Source organism: Sciurus vulgaris (assembly GCF_902686455.1).
Source record: "Sciurus vulgaris genome assembly, chromosome: 4".
NCBI lineage: Eukaryota > Metazoa > Chordata > Mammalia > Rodentia > Sciuridae > Sciurus > Sciurus vulgaris.
This window is the reverse complement of record NC_136464.1, coordinates 151302179-151321116: the sequence shown is the minus strand read 5'-3', so window position 1 is coordinate 151321116 and position 18938 is coordinate 151302179. Positions and strand designations below refer to the sequence as shown.

At 34.9% G+C, this 18938-nt stretch overlaps 2 protein-coding genes and 1 pseudogene across 3 annotated transcripts in view; all 3 read left to right on the top strand.

The window, feature by feature from the left end:
• COG6 (component of oligomeric golgi complex 6) overlaps positions 1 to 18938 on the top strand; it is an 88922-nt gene that overhangs the window by 15699 nt on the left and 54285 nt on the right. Inside the window, exons 4-8 of the mRNA XM_079136164.1 lie at positions 2024 to 2082; positions 11344 to 11455; positions 14823 to 14905; positions 15275 to 15345; positions 17816 to 17909. Of these exons, the coding sequence (XP_078992290.1) occupies positions 2024 to 2082; positions 11344 to 11455; positions 14823 to 14905; positions 15275 to 15345; positions 17816 to 17909 (419 nt within the window). The remainder of the gene's footprint in view (positions 1 to 2023; positions 2083 to 11343; positions 11456 to 14822; positions 14906 to 15274; positions 15346 to 17815; positions 17910 to 18938) is intronic.
• Positions 2089 to 8723, top strand: LOC306658875 (small ribosomal subunit protein uS12-like; annotated as a pseudogene). The gene is made up of 2 exons (XR_013766644.1): positions 2089 to 3072; positions 3981 to 8723. The product of XR_013766644.1 is annotated as a small ribosomal subunit protein uS12-like (transcript).
• On the top strand, positions 3126 to 3945 carry LOC306658876 (large ribosomal subunit protein uL30-like). Its single transcript, XM_079136191.1, has one exon. It carries the CDS (start codon positions 3141 to 3143, stop codon positions 3885 to 3887), a length of 747 nt encoding a protein of 248 aa, XP_078992317.1. The 5' UTR covers positions 3126 to 3140; the 3' UTR covers positions 3888 to 3945.

Sequence of the window (18938 nt, the reverse complement as noted above, 5' to 3'; positions counted from 1 at the left end):
AAAAATAACTATTACTATGAGATAATATTTAAAAATTTAATCAGTAAGCTGGGCACAGTGGCACATGCCTGTAATCCCAGTGGCTTGGGTGGCTGAGGCAGGAGGATCGCAAGTTTGAGGCCAACCTTGGCAATTCAGTGAGACTCTAAGCAACTTAGCAAGACCCCGTCTTGCTCAGGGCTAGAGATGTAGCTCAGTGGTTAAGTGCCCTTGGGTTCAATCCCTGGTACCAAAAAAGTAAATTAAAAAATAAATAATTTTATCAGTAATTTTATTTGTGCTATGTTTTACCCCTTTGGGTATGTTTTTTTCTTTCATATATTACATTTAGATCATGTTAATTATTTAATGAAAAATAATAACATTTAAGATAAATTAACTAGAAATTGTTTTAGGATGGTAATCTTCACTAGTAGTATTAAATGTTATTTTAGAATTATTCCCACAATTTATAAATGAAGAGTCAGGAAATATGGACAAAAAGGGAAAATATTATTACATTGCACTGTACTGAAATGTTCTATTTCATTGATTAATTAGATAGTCTGGATTATAATGTATGCTCTCAATTTAATAACTAGGACTAAAAAGAAGCTAGTAAGCAATTTTGTTATTGATTTTGTGAAGCACTCTTTTTTCAGAAATGTTAAAATGTGAACATTGCTGAGAATTAAGTGCATTTATTTGAAAAAAAGTATCTAAGGCAAGAATGTGTAACGGCGGAAGGTAAACTTTAAAGCAAAATGACAAAAATATAAGCCTTTGAAGAAGTATTGGATTTGAAGATTCACAATTCTAAGAGTGTCTAGGGAGCCATCATATTCACCTTCATTCTGTAAAAATCAGTGTTATGCTGAATTATCAAAGTTTCAGTGTTTTCTTATATATCCACTATTTGATAGTAATATGATTTGGTTCCAAGGAACACAGACTCAAAATTTTTTCCCTAGAGGTTGAGGTGTGGACTCTGTTATTGACAGGATGCATGGGAAACAATAAGATAGCGGGCAGTTTGAGAACAGAGTTTGCAGAAGGAGGATGTGGCCTTAGCAGTTTAGAGCAGAGAGTGTCTGGATTTGAGGCAGCTATAGAAATCTTAGCAGCACAGGCTTGCCTCTTCACTGTAGTGTTCTAGCATGGAAATGACCCAGTATCTTTAGGTATTTCCTCTGGTATCCACCCTTTAGCAGATTGACTCATTCTCTGTAGTTCCACTCTGCATAATTCTGACTTAGTGTCCCTTCCAAGGTGTGGACACTGTTTCTAACAGCCTCATGTCTTCTTGTGTCTCCTCTCAGGGCTTTCTGCCTTATTTTTGTAGTATCTCCAGTTTGAGACTTAGAGAGAATATTATTGGCTATAAGTGTTTTATTTGATCTACTTAATAAAAGTTTGACTGCTCTTTGGATAGAATTCTTTTTCATCAAATTTTATGGTATTTTCAGCTCTGGCTTGCGGGAGGGAGCATTGCTTGGTATGAAACTTGGTCAGGAATAGCCCTGTGTCTTTTAGATGGGGTATCTCTGATCCTCACCAACACCCTACTTGGTAGGTATCTTATATGTTCCAACTCCCAAATTTTTATCTCCACTTCATGCATTTCTGTTGAGCTCCGTACCTACATTTTAGTGACTTAATTTACAACCCCATTTAGAAGTCTCTTGGTTTCTCAACCTGGCATGTCCATAACTAAAGTCATGTTCTCATCCTTAACTTGCTCTTCCAGTGCTTCTGTTTCACCAAATAGTTAAGAACTGTTATGCTCTTTAGTCAGTAACAGATACCTTTTCTTTTTTGTAAATTTTAGCATTATGTCTGTATAGAGACCTCTGAGGGACTTCCTTTTATTAAAAGTAGTTTATGAGCCTTGAAACATCTATTTCAGTTATTTGGGTCTTCAAACTTTCAAATTCCAGGGACTGATCCCATTGTTATAAGTCTAAACTCCATAGGTGTTGGTGTTCGTTTTCTCAAATGTAAAGCAATTGGAATGTATTGATGTTTCATATGTTTATAATTTTAGGCAGCAAAGGAACAGACTCAAGATTTAATAGTAAAAACTACTAAGCTTCAAGCTGAAAGGTAAGTTTTTATTTTTATAGTCACCTCTTTATTAATTTGGAGGTTAAGTGGAAGGAAAATTATACTTAACTGCAAATCAAAATGAAAATAATAAAAATTTAGTTCAAAATTGCTAGACCTAAGTTATTGTTCAGTAGTAATTTAAGCATAAAAAACAGTAGCTCACGAGCATTGAACATGTTCCTGGGCTTGAGAGATTCTTTTTTGGAATAGAGGTGATGAGATGTTGTTATTTACTGAGAAGTTCAGAAATGATTGTGTTTTAAAATACAAGTGTTTTAAATTTTAAATTATATTTTAAATAATTTTCTTATACTTTTTTTTCACAATTATTGTCACTTAGGTTTTACTTAGTCCTTTCTGGTATAATTAACTACAAATACTCCTCGTAGTTTGCAAAAATAAGTATACTGTTGATTGAACAAGTGAATGAAGTTAAGTGCACTATGGATTATTATAATATGTTGTATTGAATGCTGCTAAAACTTATTAATAATTAAGGTAAAACTCAGTAACTGCATTCTCATGTATGGAGTTTATAAAGAGGGAGAAGCGTTATATTGTGGTATAGTATACCTTTCTTCACTCAGTAGCTTGGTACATCTCTTACATCTAAGTATTCTGCATGTTTCATCAATAATGTGGCGGTATTACTATAGTAACTGCTTATTATAGAGTAGCTCAGTGTACTGTAACATATATTAGAGGTTGTCAAATTATGATCACCAGTCAAATCTAACTAGCACCTGCTTTTGTAAATAATGTTTTGTTGGAACACACCCATGCTCAAGTGTTCATAGATTGTCTGTGGCTGCTTCTATCCTCCTATAACAGAGTTCACTGAGACCACATATGGCCTACAAAGCCTTAAATAATTAAGAAAAAACTAAGAAAAACTAAGAATATCTATAGCAGGGTTAATAGGATGATAAGGATCTCATCAAATGGTATAGAGTTGAAAAAATAATGTGTTAGAAGTATATCCCATTTGTTTACAATAAAAAAAAAAAAAAAAAAAAAAAAAAGAAATATAGATCTCTCTTTTTCTGGCTGGAACCATGGAGGTTGCCGAAGAGAAGAAAAAGAAGGTCCCTGCTGTGCCAGAAACCCTTAAGAAAAAGCGAAGGAATTATGCAGAGCTGAAGATAAAGCGCCTGAGGAAGAAGTTTGCCCAAAAGATGCTTCGAAAGGCAAGGAGGAAGCTTATTTATGAAAAAGCCAAGCATTACCACAAGGAATATAGACAGATGTACAGAACAGAGATTCGAATGGCTAGAATGGCAAGAAAAGCTGGCAACTTCCATGTACCTGCAGAACCCCAACTGGCATTTGTCATCAGGATCAGGGGTATCAATGGTGTGAGCCCAAAGGTTCGTAAGGTGTTACAACTTCTTCGCCTTCGCCAGATCTTCAATGGCACCTTTGTAAAGCTCAACAACGCTTCAATTAACATGCTGAGGATTGTGGAACCATATATTGCATGGGGGTACCCAAACCTGAAGTCAGTGAATGAACTCATCTACAAGCGTGGCTATGGCAAAATCAATAAGAAACGAATTGCCTTGACGGATAATGCTTTGATTGCACGATCTCTTGGTAAATATGGCATCATCTGCATGGAGGATCTGATTCATGAGATCTACACTGTTGGAAAACGCTTCAAAGAGGCAAATAACTTCCTGTGGCCCTTCAAATTATCTTCTCCAAGAGGTGGAATGAAGAAAAAGACGACCCATTTTGTAGAAGGTGGAGATGCTGGCAACAGGGAAGACCAGATCAACAGACTTATTAGAAGAATGAACTAAGGTATCTACCATCATATTTTTGTAATCTGGTCAGTTAATAAAACAGTACCTGCTGTCAGCGTAAAAAAAAAAAAAAAGAAGTATAGATCTAAGAAGGATGTGATGGTTCTCTTCAAATATTTGATGATCTGTCTAGTTTTTAAAAAGCTAGATTTATTCTGTGATTCTGCTGAGGTTGGAATGAAATCTCAATGTGGAAATTTACAGGTGGTACATTTTGGCTCAGTATAAGCAAGAATTTTCCATCCATTACAGTTTGAACAATTTACTTCTTTGGGAATAACTTGGTCTGATGTTAGATGTCATTGGAACCATTGTAATTGTACCCCAATTTTCCTTTTTTTTTTTTTTTTTGCTCCAATGCTGCCATTCATGCTCCTTACACCTTATCATAGCAAATGTAGAACCATTTGGGAGCTTGATAGGATGGCACATTTTGGTCTTTTCCTCAAAAATTCTCATTGTATAGAAGTAAACAACTGTATTTTCTGATTAGCGATTCAGTCAGTCTTGGATTAGGCTCAGGATCCTGCCCTTTTAACACTATCCCTGGTATTTTTATGCAGTTGACCCAGAGATGACAATTTGAAAAGCTTTGCCTTAGCCCAAATGGTATTCATATCTTTCATCTTTATTGGGGTATGCCCTCTCCCTTAATTCTCCTATCTAGTGACTTAAGCTTGAAAACACATTTTAATATTTTTAATTAAACTTTTAATTTGAGATAATCGTAGATTCACAGGCAGTTGTAAGAATACAAAGATCCCTTGTAGCCTTTACCCAAATTTCTCTTGTGGTTACCTTGCAAAACTGTGTAATATCACTGCTAAGATAATGAACTTGATAAAATCCACTGGTATTACTCAGATTTCCCAGTTTTGCTTGTGCTCATTTATGTGTACATATGTAGTTAATGTATAATTTTTACCAACTATGTAGGTTCATGTGTGCACCACCACAGTCAAGAGACCAAGTAGTTCCATCATCAGAAAGGTGCTTCTTGTTATGGGTGGATGGTGGTGAGGAAAGTTGCACCTGAGACACTGTGAAAAGAGGATTGATGCCCCAAGGTGCCACCTCTACAGGAAAGGCAGTTACTGAGTTTCTATAGACAGAAGTGAGCCTGTGCCTTTAGCACAAAATTATGTTTTTTATATTACAACCACTCTTTTGAAAGAAGTTTCCTAGAAAATTAACTTCCCAGTTATAGATCGAGAACATGAATTTTTCTCTTTAAAATATTGGCTGATAAACCAGGATTGATTTAGTTGAAAAAATGTTAATAAAACCAAGAGGATAACAGATCATCAATCTTATATGCAAGGCTAATTTAAACTTCTTCTGTCCCAAGTTCACTCTTGCTGTTGCTGTCTTTACTGTTTAGTATACTTTGCTATTAATTGTTGGCTTCTTTTTTCTTTCTAAACTGTGGAATCCTTGGGAACAATGACAGTTTCTTATTCTCTTTTTATATCTCCAGTGCTGATACATTAGACTTGATAAAAATTTCTGAGTGAATGAATATAGAAAGCAACTACTCCAGTGTCAAGAAAGGAACATAAAATGAAAACAAAAATAAGCATTGTATTAGCTTATTACATATATGAAAATGAGACTGATTAATGTCTGTGGGAGGCGATTTTAGAACACTGTGCTTCACATTTTCTCAAAACTAAGCAAGGTTGTTTTGCTTTGTTGTTTTAGTAAGCCTATGAAAGAATTTGATCTGGTATTCTTTTGGAAGTGAAAATTTGGTGACATTGTAGTGTTCTCAGAGCCATAGATTTGATGTGCCAAGTGAACATTTGTGTGTGTGTTTTAGAAAAATTACATAGCAGAAATTATGAAACAGGTTCTGTAGACAGAAGTGAGCCTGTACCTGTAGCACAAAATTATGTTTTTCATATTACAACTTTTTAAAATACTGCCTTTTCTTTTTAATGGGAAACTTTTAAAAAATGAGCAATTAGCTATAGAAATTAGAAATGCTATGACCTTATATGGATAACATGATTATCCAATTGTCTTATTCAGCTAATTTATTTTACACAAATATACGTGTAAAAATGTATTGCAAAAGCTTATGTGAAGTATTTTCTCATTGCTTAGTGAATTAGGGAATCCAGGGAGCATCACTCCTTCTATCTTCAGACTTTCTCATTTGTACCTGGTAGCAACATCTGCCTGTCCTAAAGAAGATCCTGTCTGACGTGCAGAGGTCCAGCCCAGACAGATTATAAAGTCTCTGTTTTCACTGGAAATGAAATTTGGGGGGATAAAGCACAAAATGGTTTATCCCTTTTGTATAATCATAGTGACCATGCTGTAAAGGAAAAGTATAAAGAAAAATATGTAAATAACCTTGGGTTCAAACAGTCTTTAATATTGGATTCAGAGATTTAATTAATTTTTTAAAATAATTTTTGATCTTACCACATTTTATCTCCTTCAATATGTAGGAGCTTGCTTTTTTGTGGGCACACATCATTTAAAGTGGGTAATGTTGTGTATTTCCTGATTTTAACTTTATTCACAGACAGGCATTTTTCTATGTTCTTATTCATTCTACTTGGAATTCTTTTTTTTTTTTTTGAGTACTGGGGCCCCCAACCCTATTTTGTATTTTATTTAGAGACAGGATCTCGCTGAGTTGCTTAGCACCTCACTTTTTGTTGAGGCTGGCTTTGAACTTGGGATCATCCTGACTCAGCCTTCTGAGCCGCTAGGATTACAGGTGTGTGCCACTGCGCCTGGCTGTACCCAGAATTCTATTTCCCAGAATATATTTGTTGAAAACTCATTTTCCTTTAAGGACCTAGCATATGTATGTTATGTGTGCCTATCATACATTTAAAATATTTTTCAAAATTTAAGAATTTTAGGCAACTGTGTTTATGTGTATGTGGGTGCATGTGTTTATATTTGTTCCTTGAGAATTATGTGTCTGTCTGCACATCTGTTTCATACGTTTCCTTATTACTTTGAGAACTAGTTCATTTCGTAGGAAGTTTAGTCCACCTTTGTACTTCACAAATCTCCTACTAGCTATTTTCCGTGTTTTACTCAGCACAAGAACAGGAGTGAGCGATGTCCTCTTTCACTCCCACACCATGTTGCTCATCTTCTGCTCTCTAATTCCTGAGCACTTGCTGGGTGTTGTGGTCTTTGACTGTATTCCAGCTGGATAGCAAGGGCAGTGTATTACTGCTCTTTGTGTCGGTTGCTTTCTATGTGACAAGCTTTTTGTATGACTGTATTGCTTGGTTACTTTTAAATTTTAAGTACTTTTTGCTGATATTGCTTGTGATATTTCTTATGTCTTGAGTCTTTGTAGGAATAATACTGATCGTGCTCAACTTAAATAAAAGTTACTAAGAATGAAAAGTATCAAACTATAAGAAAATATTAAATGCTTTTTAAGGCTGTATTTTGTACAGTGATGCTAAGTGGGATTGTCTGTCAAAAACCAGAGTCACATTTTTTGGTTTATTTTAAAAACATCTTCATTGAGATATAATTCTCAACCATAAAATTCACTCACTCAAAGTGTATAATTCAGTGTTTTTTGGTAAACTCAGAATTGTGCAACCATCAAATTTAGAAAATTTTCATTACCTCCAAAAGAAACCTTGTGACCATTAACAGTTACCTAGCCTTAGTCAACTATTAATCTACTTTTTCCCATGTAGCTTTGCCTATTCTGGACTTTTCATGTAAATGGAATCGTATGTGTCTAAGTTCTTTAGCTCAGCATAAATATTTTCAAGGGTCATCTCTGTTACATTATTGCTTTTTATGGCAGAATAGTATTCCATTTTACAAATACATCATATTTTGGGGACTTGTTCATCAGTTGATAGATATTTTAATTATTTCTACTATTTAACTATAATGATGCTATGAATATTTATGTACAAATTTTTGTGTAGACATGTTTTTATCTCTTAGGCATGTACCTAAGAGTTGCTAGATCAAAAAAATGATAATTCTATGTTTAACTGTTTGAGGAACTACAGACTGTTTTCCAAAGAAGCTGTACAATTTTTAGTTCTGATATAGCTCAATTCATGCATTTTTGTTAATTGTATGTTCTATATTTAAAATGTTTTTGTGCCAAATTATTTTATCTCCTAGTTTCTAAAATGACAAGATAAAAGATCTACAAATTTATTTTATTAGTTGGATTTTTAAACCATGGTATGAGTTGGAAATGGCGTTATATTTTCTCTTTTTAATGAATCCACATATTTAACCATTCTTAAATTACTCAATATTCATGTTATTTCCATTACTTAAAATAATGGGTCAGGGGTGGTTTGTGGGTTCTTTCTGTGTTCCGTCTCTCTTTCACTGGGCCCCGTGGCACCGACAGGATGGGCAAGTGTCGCGGTCTTCGTACTGCCAGGAAGCTCCATAGTCACCGACAGGACCAGAAGTGGCATGATAAAGAGTGCAAGAAAGCCCATTTGGGCCCAGCCCTGAAGGCCAGCCCTTTTGGTGGTGCTTCCCATGCAAAGGGAATTGTGCTGGAAAAAGTAAATTCTGCCATCAGGAAGTGTGTCAGGGTCCAGCTGATCAAAAATGGCAAGAAAATCACAGCTTTTGTCCCCAGTGATGGTTGCCTGAAGTTTATTGAGGAAAACGATGAAGTTCTGGTTGCTGGATTTGGCTGAAAGGGTCATGCTTGTCGGTGACATTCCTGGAGTCCACTTTAAGGTTGTTAAAGTAGCCAGTGTCTCTCTTTTGGCCCTATACAGAGTCAAGAAGGAAAGACCAAGATCATAAATTTTGCTGATGAAAACAATAGTAATAAATTTTCATATTTCAAAAAAAAAATGGTCCAGAAAATGTTTTTAAATTACGATGTTTATTTCAGGTTACTTGCTTAGGATAAATTCCTATCAGTGTAATAAATCAATGATATAAACTTTTTAATGATGTGTATTGCCTGAATTTCAGTCCAAAATATTATACCAATTTATACTTCCATATACATGAGAATATCTCTTTTATTATACTATTGTCTTAGTGGGCATTGTCATTAAAAACTTGGCTAATTTTATACATGAAAAGTATTATCACACTTTTAATTTGCATGTCATTGAATAGTGGCAAATTGACATGTTTTTCATTTTGTTTTGCCATTTTTATTTCTTAATTTTTTCATTTTGTCTTATACCCTGTGCCTATATTTTCTTATTATTTTGAAATTATTTCACTGAGGTGAGCCTGGACTATATGACAGAAGTGTATTTTCAGGAAAATAAAAAATTACACAATTTATAAGTCTTGTTCTGGTCATATTTGAAGGAATCATGAAGGCTGAGTAATCATAAATACTTAGGCAATATGTACATGCCTGTTTTGGAAATTCATGTGTATGTGTAGTTACTTTTAAAAATAAATGAAAGTTCCTATGCATATATGTCTATAGTTTGTCTTAGATCACTTTGTACTCATGTATACATCTGCCTCATGTTTTATATGCTGCGTATTATTCAATACTATGTATTTTCCATATGTATATTAATGTGACTTATATGTGGTGATTGTGTGAACATATCTCAAGTACTGGAGAAATTGTAATTTACAATTGTTTATATTTTTATGTTAAGATTTATTTTATATAAATTTTATATACTGAAACACCTTCAAAAGTTCTATTTGTCAATGGTAATGTGGCATGAGGGCAGGATCTGCATCTTACGTGCCTTCTGTCACACCAGGCTCTGTAAGTTCCCAGTAATCCCATTTCAGTGTCCAAATGCTGCAGACCAAACCATTGAGCCATCTAGAGATATGTCAGAATGGTTGTGGGAAAATTTATCTAGAAAGAGTATATATTATAAAACTAAAGAGTTATATGACTTTTAAAATACATTAGAATTTATTTGGTCACTACTTTAAAAGTTGCTATCTTTTGATACATAACCCTTGTTTTAGCAGGGTAGTCATTTTTGAACATGTTTTTGGGCCATCTCTTGTGTAGATATAAACCTCGTGGTTCAATAAACCTCGTGGTTCAGTCTTTATCTCATGGATTGATTTTTAGATTTTAGTGATTAAGGAGTATGATCAAGATAGGTAGCACTAGTTTTAGTTAAAATAAGTGCAAATATAAAGAGACTGATTTTCCTTGATCCCTAATAAATAATTCTAAATATTGATCTTAAAAAGCTCCAAAAGAGATTTTAGTTGAAATAGTCAATTTGTATCATCTCAAGGAATTTTATGAAGTTTTATAATCACTTTAAATCCTGTGTGATAATGATTAGAACTTTAAGAGTATAAAACAGATCCTGTGAAGTTGACTTTTAGATAGTAGTAATAGGTCAGTTATGAACCTACACTCTTCAACTCGGCAAAATGTTAAGTAATTTACTTTATTGTTTGAGGTAAATATCTGGACAACTGACTTTTCCTTTGTAGATTTCTGTGTTTTTCAGCTGGAGGATTTAGTTTTGTAAATTCAAAACCTCCGTATCCAAAGGCACAAATGAAACAAAAAGGGCTGACATGTTGTACTACCTATACCTGTTTATCTTTGTTGATTCTCACTTGAATGTTTTCATTCATGGAATACTACTACCCTATGAACACTGTAGTGACATACTTTTATAATCTTATTTAAGTACCTCCAGTTCTAGGGTACAGAAACCAGGAATGTGGAGTTTCTGTTCAGGGAGTTAATGTCCTAAGTGTCGTTTAGGTGGTTGGTGATCCTGTCTAGTCCCTTATGTCCATATAGGTTGCTTTTCAAACTAGAGTGTGCTTTCTTCTAATTGTCAGCTAGGCTATTAGGTTGCATTTGAATAATATAATTTAAAACATTGTTTTAATATCATGTAGAAACTGTGGGGAAACCAAAATAGAAAAGTGACTTTGGAGATAAGGAAGACTTAGTAGGGTTCTTGACTTCTCTTTCTAACCTAAAATTTAAAGAACGAATGGACTTGATTTTTGGTTGTTGTTTACTTCATGTGAAAACTTAAAAGGTTAGGATATTTTAGTGACTGGGAAGAAACTGGTTGAAAACAGGAGTATAATTTTGTCTTTGAAAATAGCCTTGTCAAATTATAAATTTAAATAATTCAAGTACTCATAAGTGGCCGAAAGTTTGTAATGTGGAGACCATTTATGAACTTATTTCTTCTTTTACATAATGATTGAGTCCTTCTGCTGTGTGCAAGTATCAGGTTGAACCATATCACCTAATTTTATCATGTATATGCCTGATGAGCTTCCAGTTATTTTATCGCCTGCATGCTTCATGCACTTCTAATAATTTGACTGATGAGTTTTTAACATTTGAGGTAGAAACAAGGTTTTAAAAGATACTTGGAATCTTTCACACCTTTGTTATACAAAATTATTATGTCAGAAGTACAATTTGTTTTACAGATATGCAAATGCATTACATTCTTGATTTTTATTCCTTTTTTTTTTTCCATTGTAGTCAAAGATTAGAAATCCGAGCACAAGTTGCAGATGCCTTCTTGTCTAAGTTCCAGCTGACTTCTGATGAAATGAGTCTTCTCCGAGGTACAAGAGAAGGGCCTGTTACTGAGGTATCCTTGCTTCTTGTTAGAATATCTTAAGAGTGCAGCAGTTACAGATGTTATAGAGAATCTGAAAATATTTCTTAATTGAGAAATTAAGATGCCTCACTGCCTCTCTGTTCCATTTCTCCCACCTCTTCAGTCTCATCAGCCAGTTTCATGCTTCTTAATTGCTACTTTTGCAAATTCTGTTCTAGATTTTGGGTTCAGAATATATTTTGGTTATCTGTGTTGCCTTTTTTCAGTTGATTTTCTATCATGAAATAAGATTTAGCCTCTTTCTTCCTCTTCCCTCCCCAACCACAGAAGTACACACGTGTCCCCTGTCCTCTTTACAGTGCACAGTTGTCTCATGACATTTCTCATTTTTGTTACAGTGAGGTCACATTGAGTCGGTGTTCCTTCTTTTATACCTCGTGTCTTTCCTGGAGTTGGAAATTGCTTATCTTTTCATGTAATTAATTTTTTAAGCTATGCCATTCTTTGCAAACTGACCAACAGAATTATAAAACCTCTCAAAATGTTAAATAAAAGAGAGAAGTTTTAGTTTTCTTTTTTTTTTTTCTTTTGCCTTGAAGACAGTGCAGTTTGTGTCAAAAGAATCTTTTAGTCATCTGATTGGGAGGATCTCTATAAACTTTTTAATCATGGAGTTATCTCTCTGGGATCAAAGGGCAAGAAGGGTTCTTGAGGTGGTGATGCAGTCTCCCTGTGTGTCTGGAAACTAAGACTCCAATATGTTTTTCTAAAGGAAAAAAAAAATCAGTGATCAGTCAGCATCATTCAGTTCCTGGTATGTAATGAGCGTCTTTTATGTGTTGAGCTTTGCATTCTGCTCTTGGGTGAGGGGGAAGATAGAATGGCTGCATAACTGACATACAGAACAGCATCTTCAATCCAAAAAACTCGACCAGAAAACTTCTAAGATAAATGAATTCAGCAAAGTAGCAGAATATAAAATCAATACCTATAAATCAAATGCATTTCTATACATCAGTGATAAATCCACTGCAAGAGAAATTAGGAAATCTACCCATTCATAGTAGCCTCAAAAAAAAAAAATTAAAATACTTAGGAATCAACCTAACAGAAGAGGTGAAAGACCTCTACAGTGAAAACTACAGAACACTAAAGAAATTGAAGGGCTGGGGTTGTGGGTCAGTGGTAGAGCACTTGCCTAGCATGTGTGAAGCACTGGGTTCGATTCTCGGCATTGCGTATAAATAAATGAATAAAATGAAGATCATCAACAACTAAAATATATATTAAAAAAAAAAGAAAGATAATGAAGACCTTGGAAGATAGAAAGATCTTCCATGCTCTTGGATAGGCAGAGTTAATATTGTTAAAATGGCCATACTGCCAAAACTGTTACACAGATTTAATGCAATTCCTATTAAAATCCCAATGACATTCTTCATAGAACTAGAAAAAGCAATCATGAAATTCATTTGGAAGACAAGGCACTCAAAATAGTCAAAGCAATCCTTAGCAAGAAGAGTGAAGCCTGAAGCATCACAATACCAGATCTTACACTATACTACAGAGCAATAGTAACAAAAACGGCATGGTATTAGCACCAAAATAGATATATAGAACAAATTTCATAGAGTAGAAGACACAGAGACAAATTCACATACTAGACAAAGGCATCAAAAACATATATTGGAGAAAAATAACCTTCAGCAAATGGTTCTGGGAAAACTGGAAATCCATAGGTAGCAAAATAAAAATAAACCTGTATCTCTCACCCTGCCCAAAAATCACTCAAAGTAGATCAAAGACCTAGGCACTAGAACAAAGACCCTGCACCTTAATAGAAGAAAATGTAGGACCAAATTACCCCGTCAGCTTAGCAACCGACTTCCTTAACCAGGCTCCTAAAGCACAAGAAGTAAAATCAAAAATCAATAGATGGGATGGATGCACACTAAAAATCTTCTTCCCATTAAAGAAAACAATCAGTAATGTGAAGAGAGAGCCTACGGAATGGGAGAAAAAATCTGTACCACACTCACCTCAGATATAGCAATAATCTCCAGGATATATAAAGAATTAAAAAAAAACTTAATACCAACAAAATAAATAACCCAGTCAATATACGGGCTAAGGAATTGAACAGCCATTTCACAGAAGAAGAAATACAATCAATCAACAAACATGAAAAAATGTTCATCATCTCTAATTATTAGAGAAATGCAAATTAAAACTACTCATTTCATCTCACACCAGAGTGGCAATTATCAAGAGTACAAGCAACAATAAGTGTTGGCGAGCATGTGAGGAAAGAGTTACACTCATACATTGCTGATGGGACTATAAATTGGTACAGCCACTATGGAAAGCAATATGGAGAATCCTCAGAAAACTTAGAATGGAACCAACATTTGACCCAGCTATCCCACGCCTCAGTTTATACCCAAAGGACTTAAAATCAGCATACTACAGTGACACAGCCACATCAATGTTTATAGCAGCTCAATTCACAATAGCTAAACTGTGGAACCAACCTAGGTGCCCTTCAACAGATGAATGGATAAAGAAAACATGGTGCATATACGTAATGGAATATTACTCAGCCTTAAAGAAGAATGAAATTTTGGCATTTGCAGGTAAATGGATGGAGTAGGATAATATTGTGCTAAGCAAACTAAGCTAAACCCAAAAAAACAAAGGCTGAATGTTTTCTGTGATAAGTGAATGCTAATCCTTAATGAGGGGTGGGAGTGGTTGGGGAAGAATGAAGGAACTTTGAATTGTGCAGAGGGGACTGGGAGGGGTGGGGATTGGAAGGGTGATGGAATGAGATGGACATTATTACCCTATATACATGTAAGATTACACTGCAGGCATGACTGTACACCGTGTTCAGTCAGAGGAAGGAGAAGTTGTGCTCTGTGTACAGTGTGTCTAAATGCATTCTACTGTCATGTAGAACTAATTAGAACAAATAAAATAAATAAATAAATAGAGCAGCATCTTCAGCAGTAAGAGCGATGGTGACGTGCTTGAGTCATAAGACGTGTGACAGCTGGCGTGTTTTTCTTTTTTGTGTTAATCTTCAGGTTTGTGTTTGTCTCTCACTAGATTATACACCTTTTGAGGACAGGGACTTTTGTCTTTATAAATTGTATTTTCCTGGCAATTTAGCACACTATTTGGTACATAAAAGACATCAAATTAACATGCGTCTTAAAATATGAAGTGATACCTGTTATACGTTGTATAAAAATTGGAGGAAAGTTGAGATTGGTATAGAGAGACTTTGTTAGAATATAGAAAATTTGTCTTGTCTTTGTAGTGACTTTTTAAGTTAGAATAATGTAATTTGACTTGACAGCATGGACATTTTAAAACCATCTTCTTAATTTTAAAGGATTTTTTCAAGGTGTTGGGCCGAGTAAAACAGATTCATAATGATGTCAAAGTTCTCTTGCGGACAAACCAGCAAACGGCAGGGTGAGTAGCTGTTCCCTGCACTAGTTGTATTGCTACTTATGTTTCCAAAATCTAAGATATTTTAGATTCCATTTAAAACTGCATGATATTTTATGAAATAAGGGTTTAGTCTGTTATTATTTATCTTTGGGAAAGGGGAAATTATACTCTAATATCAGTTATATCCTGCAGAGTTGATAAGTAAGTGATCATATTAAAATTTGACATTTATTTAATTGGAAAAATTATTGGAAACTTGTTCTATAAAATGAAATTAATATAGTATAGCTAAATCATTATATAATTAAACAAAAAATAATTAGGAACTTAGATATAGCTTTTGACTGAAAGTTTAAATTGTAATAATAAATCTTCAAATTTTTTTCTTAGTTTAGAAATTATGGAACAGATGGCCTTGCTTCAAGAAACGGCTTATGAAAGGCTTTACCGGTGGGCTCAAAGTGAGTGATTTCCTTCATATTGTGTAGCTTCATGAATGTCCGTATTTGATTCTTTAAATTTCACTTGGCCTTTATTTGCTATATTTAGATTTTAGTAATTAATTGAAAAGAAAAGCAAACTTTACGTTTGAACATATCGTCTTCGTGTTTGTATCATGAGCATCTGCTATCAGCCAGGCAGTATGCCTGCTGAAGGATGATGATAAGGAAATGAAGGCAGTGTTTCTGCCTTCGATTATCTTAAAGCTGATTGGGAATCTCCTGTTATTTAGCTTAGTATAAAGTTACAAATGGTGTATTCATTTTCTTTTTCCACTGTAACAAGCTACCACAAACTTAATGGCTTAAAGCAATTCAAATTTATTATCTTGAAGTTCTGTGAGTCAGAAATCAGACATGGTTCTCACCATGTTAAAACCCAAGCATTGGCAGGGCTGCTTTAATGGACAGTCTGTTGTTTCCTTACTTGTTCAGTGTGTTGGCAGAATCCAGTTCTTGCATTTGTGGGGTCAAAATCTGAGTTTCCTTGCTGGCTCTCATTGAGGAGTTTTCCCAGTTTCTAGAGGCCGCCTGCATTCTTAGGCTTATGACCCCTTTCTCCATCTTCAAAAGTCAGCAGTAGTGGGTCAACTCACTGTCTCACTTTGAATGTCTTCTGCCTCTTTTCCCACCTCACATCTCTGACTAACTCTTTGGCTAGCCTCTTCCATTTTAAGGCTGTGTGATAGCCTTGCACTCAGGTGGGTAATCAGAAAATAATCCTACTTTGAGGCCTATCACTTCAATTCATTTTTGAAGTCCTGTTTGCCATGTAAGGTACCATATTCATGGGTTCCAGGGATTTGTTTGTGGGTAACTTTGGAGGGCTATAATTTTGCCTACACAATGTGCTATTTACCTTTGTTTTAAGATGTTTCAGTAAACTCTTTGCAAAATAGCCTGTTAAAATCAGAGAAGATAGTTAAAATGAGCAAGAGTGGAATAGGAACGCATGATATTTTACCGGGTGTTACCGGTAGACTGTTGGAAGGACCTGGAATTAAATCTAGTTAACCAATTACTCCTGTACTACTCTGTACTGTGAAAACCCAGTGCTCTGGTCTGGCTGATTTTATCTTTTAGCCTTCTTTTTTCCCTCTCTTCTTGTTTACTTTGTCTGCTCCCATCGGGAGTTGTCTGACTTTCTCTCTTGGTACCCAAATACTGGCTCAACCTTCAGGTCAGTGCTTGGGTTCTCTGTCTTCTAGAATTCTCCATAACTATAGTAAAGCACAGTGACTTCCCCTCTCTGAACATTAACCTCTGGAAATATTTAGTTAGCATCCAGAAGTATGCTACACTATTATGATATAACTTTTCACACACCTTCTCTCTCTAGTTGGATTTCTATTTTCTCTACAGCAAGGGCATTGCCTCACATTTCTTTCTGTGACCTCTATAGCTGACATAGTGGTTCTCAACATTTACCACTGGACCTTGACTACTGTATTCTCTGGAGCCACATTGAGATGCTTGGGCTTTTCTCAGTCAGTGAATGCTAGGAAATAAACTGCTGGTGTGAGTTCCTCATGTACTAAAAGATTGGGAATTTCTGAACAAGCCATAAGTTCTTTGAACATAGTAGTAAGCACTTTATGGATAAAATTGAATAGTAAAATAAGAAAAACGTTGATGTAGAGATTTTTCAGTTTAAAATACAAATTATTGGGGACTGGGGTGTAACCCAGTGGTATGGTAGAGTTCTTGCCTCAGATGGATAAGACCCTAGGATTGATCCCCAGCATCATACATGCGTACATAAAGTTGCATAGAATCCAAACTATTTTGAAATTATAATTTATTACCATATATCAGTTATGCACATAAACATTTTTAGCACGCTCTTTAAAGATTGCTCCTGAGGAAATGAACTGGAAATATATTTTTAGTATTCTTTTCTCCTCCCTTATACTACCATGTATATGACAGTAATTTAGCAAAGGTTTATTCAGTGATTTTTTTTTTCAGAACTGTAGTTTTTCTTTAATAAAAAAATACAGATTTGGAGAATAGTAGACAGCATTTGTGATTATAAAAGTTTATATAAATACTTAAGTTTAATTTTCTAGTTTGGTTGGCGGTATAAAGTAGGTTTTTTTTTCCCCTCGGGTACCAGGGATTGAACCCAGGGGCACTCAACCACTGAGCCACATCCCCAGTCCTATTTTGTATTTTATTTTAGAGACAGGGTCTCACTGAGTTGCTTAGCACCTTGCTTTTGCTGGGCCTGGCTTTGAACTCACAATCCTCTTGTCTTCAGCCTCCCAAGCCACTGGGATTATAGGTGTGTGCCACTGCACCTGGCTAAAGTAGGTTTTTATTGACATAGTCTCTACATTTGTTAAGCATTTTTGCTATAGAATTTAGATTCCTGGTATACATAATAAAAACCTAATTTTAATTTAACAAAGGTTATAATATTGTTTTCCAGGTGAATGCAGAACATTAACACAAGAGTCGTGTGACATATCTCCAGTATTAACTCAGGCTATGGAAGCACTACAGGATAGACCTGTCTTATATAAGTAAGAAAGCCCACTTTTCTTTGATAATTTTTATTGATTTTTATTAATATTAGCAAATTAATTTTTGTTTAAGTAATTACGATTTTCAGTGATAGTTTCACCTCCGTGTGTGTATATCATTGATCCATCAGCTTATTTCCCATCCCAGTATGGATGGGAAGATCAAGATGTCCTGTATCTAGTTGTCCTCCTAGATAGGTGGAGGTCGAGTGGCTTAACTAGCCTATCCTCCCATTAACTCCCTTAGACTTGTAAGTCACTATAACTCCTGTATCAACCCTTCCTTTGAGAAGGCAGTCATATAGGTTCTGTGAGATATAATCACCTAGAGAAGAAAAAATAATATTTAAAATCCAGGTTCCATCCGTAGGATTTAAGAAAAAAGAGGGTCCTGGTCTTTGACCTTGTAAATTATACCAGTCAAGAACTCCATGCTAATGCTTTAAAAGCTGAGTATTTTAACCTTTTTTTTTTTTTTTAATTACTCTGCATTTTAATTTTATTCTTTCTCATAAAGTAAAAAGTAAATATTTTTTTTAAATGCCTGGAGTAGTATGAAAATAAACTTGTAGGAGGCCAATGAGTTGTTGGTAATTCAGTAAACAACCAAGGGACTCTTACAGAGCCATTGATTGGATCCTGCTCTGAATCATCTCTTTTAGAGGATTTTCTCTTTACTTTCTGATTGGAGCATTACTTATCATATCATAAACTTAGAGAACACAGGGCTTAAGAGTAGCTTAGAGTGCTGGACTATCATATGCAATACCCTGACTTCAGTTCTTAGTACTGGGGGGGAAAGTTACAAAACATAAAGGTTGGGACTTCTGTGTAAAATAGCAACACTTTAGTGTGTTAAGCACCTTCTAAATGCTGGAAATACAACATCAATAAAACACTCCCATCAAACTGCTTTATTTTATGGAAACAGACATAAGAAAATGCATTTTAACAAAATATACTATTGCTGGTTTAGAGTGAGTGTCTCAAGTGTTGGGTGGTTCAGATATTCTGGGATAGGGGAAGGAA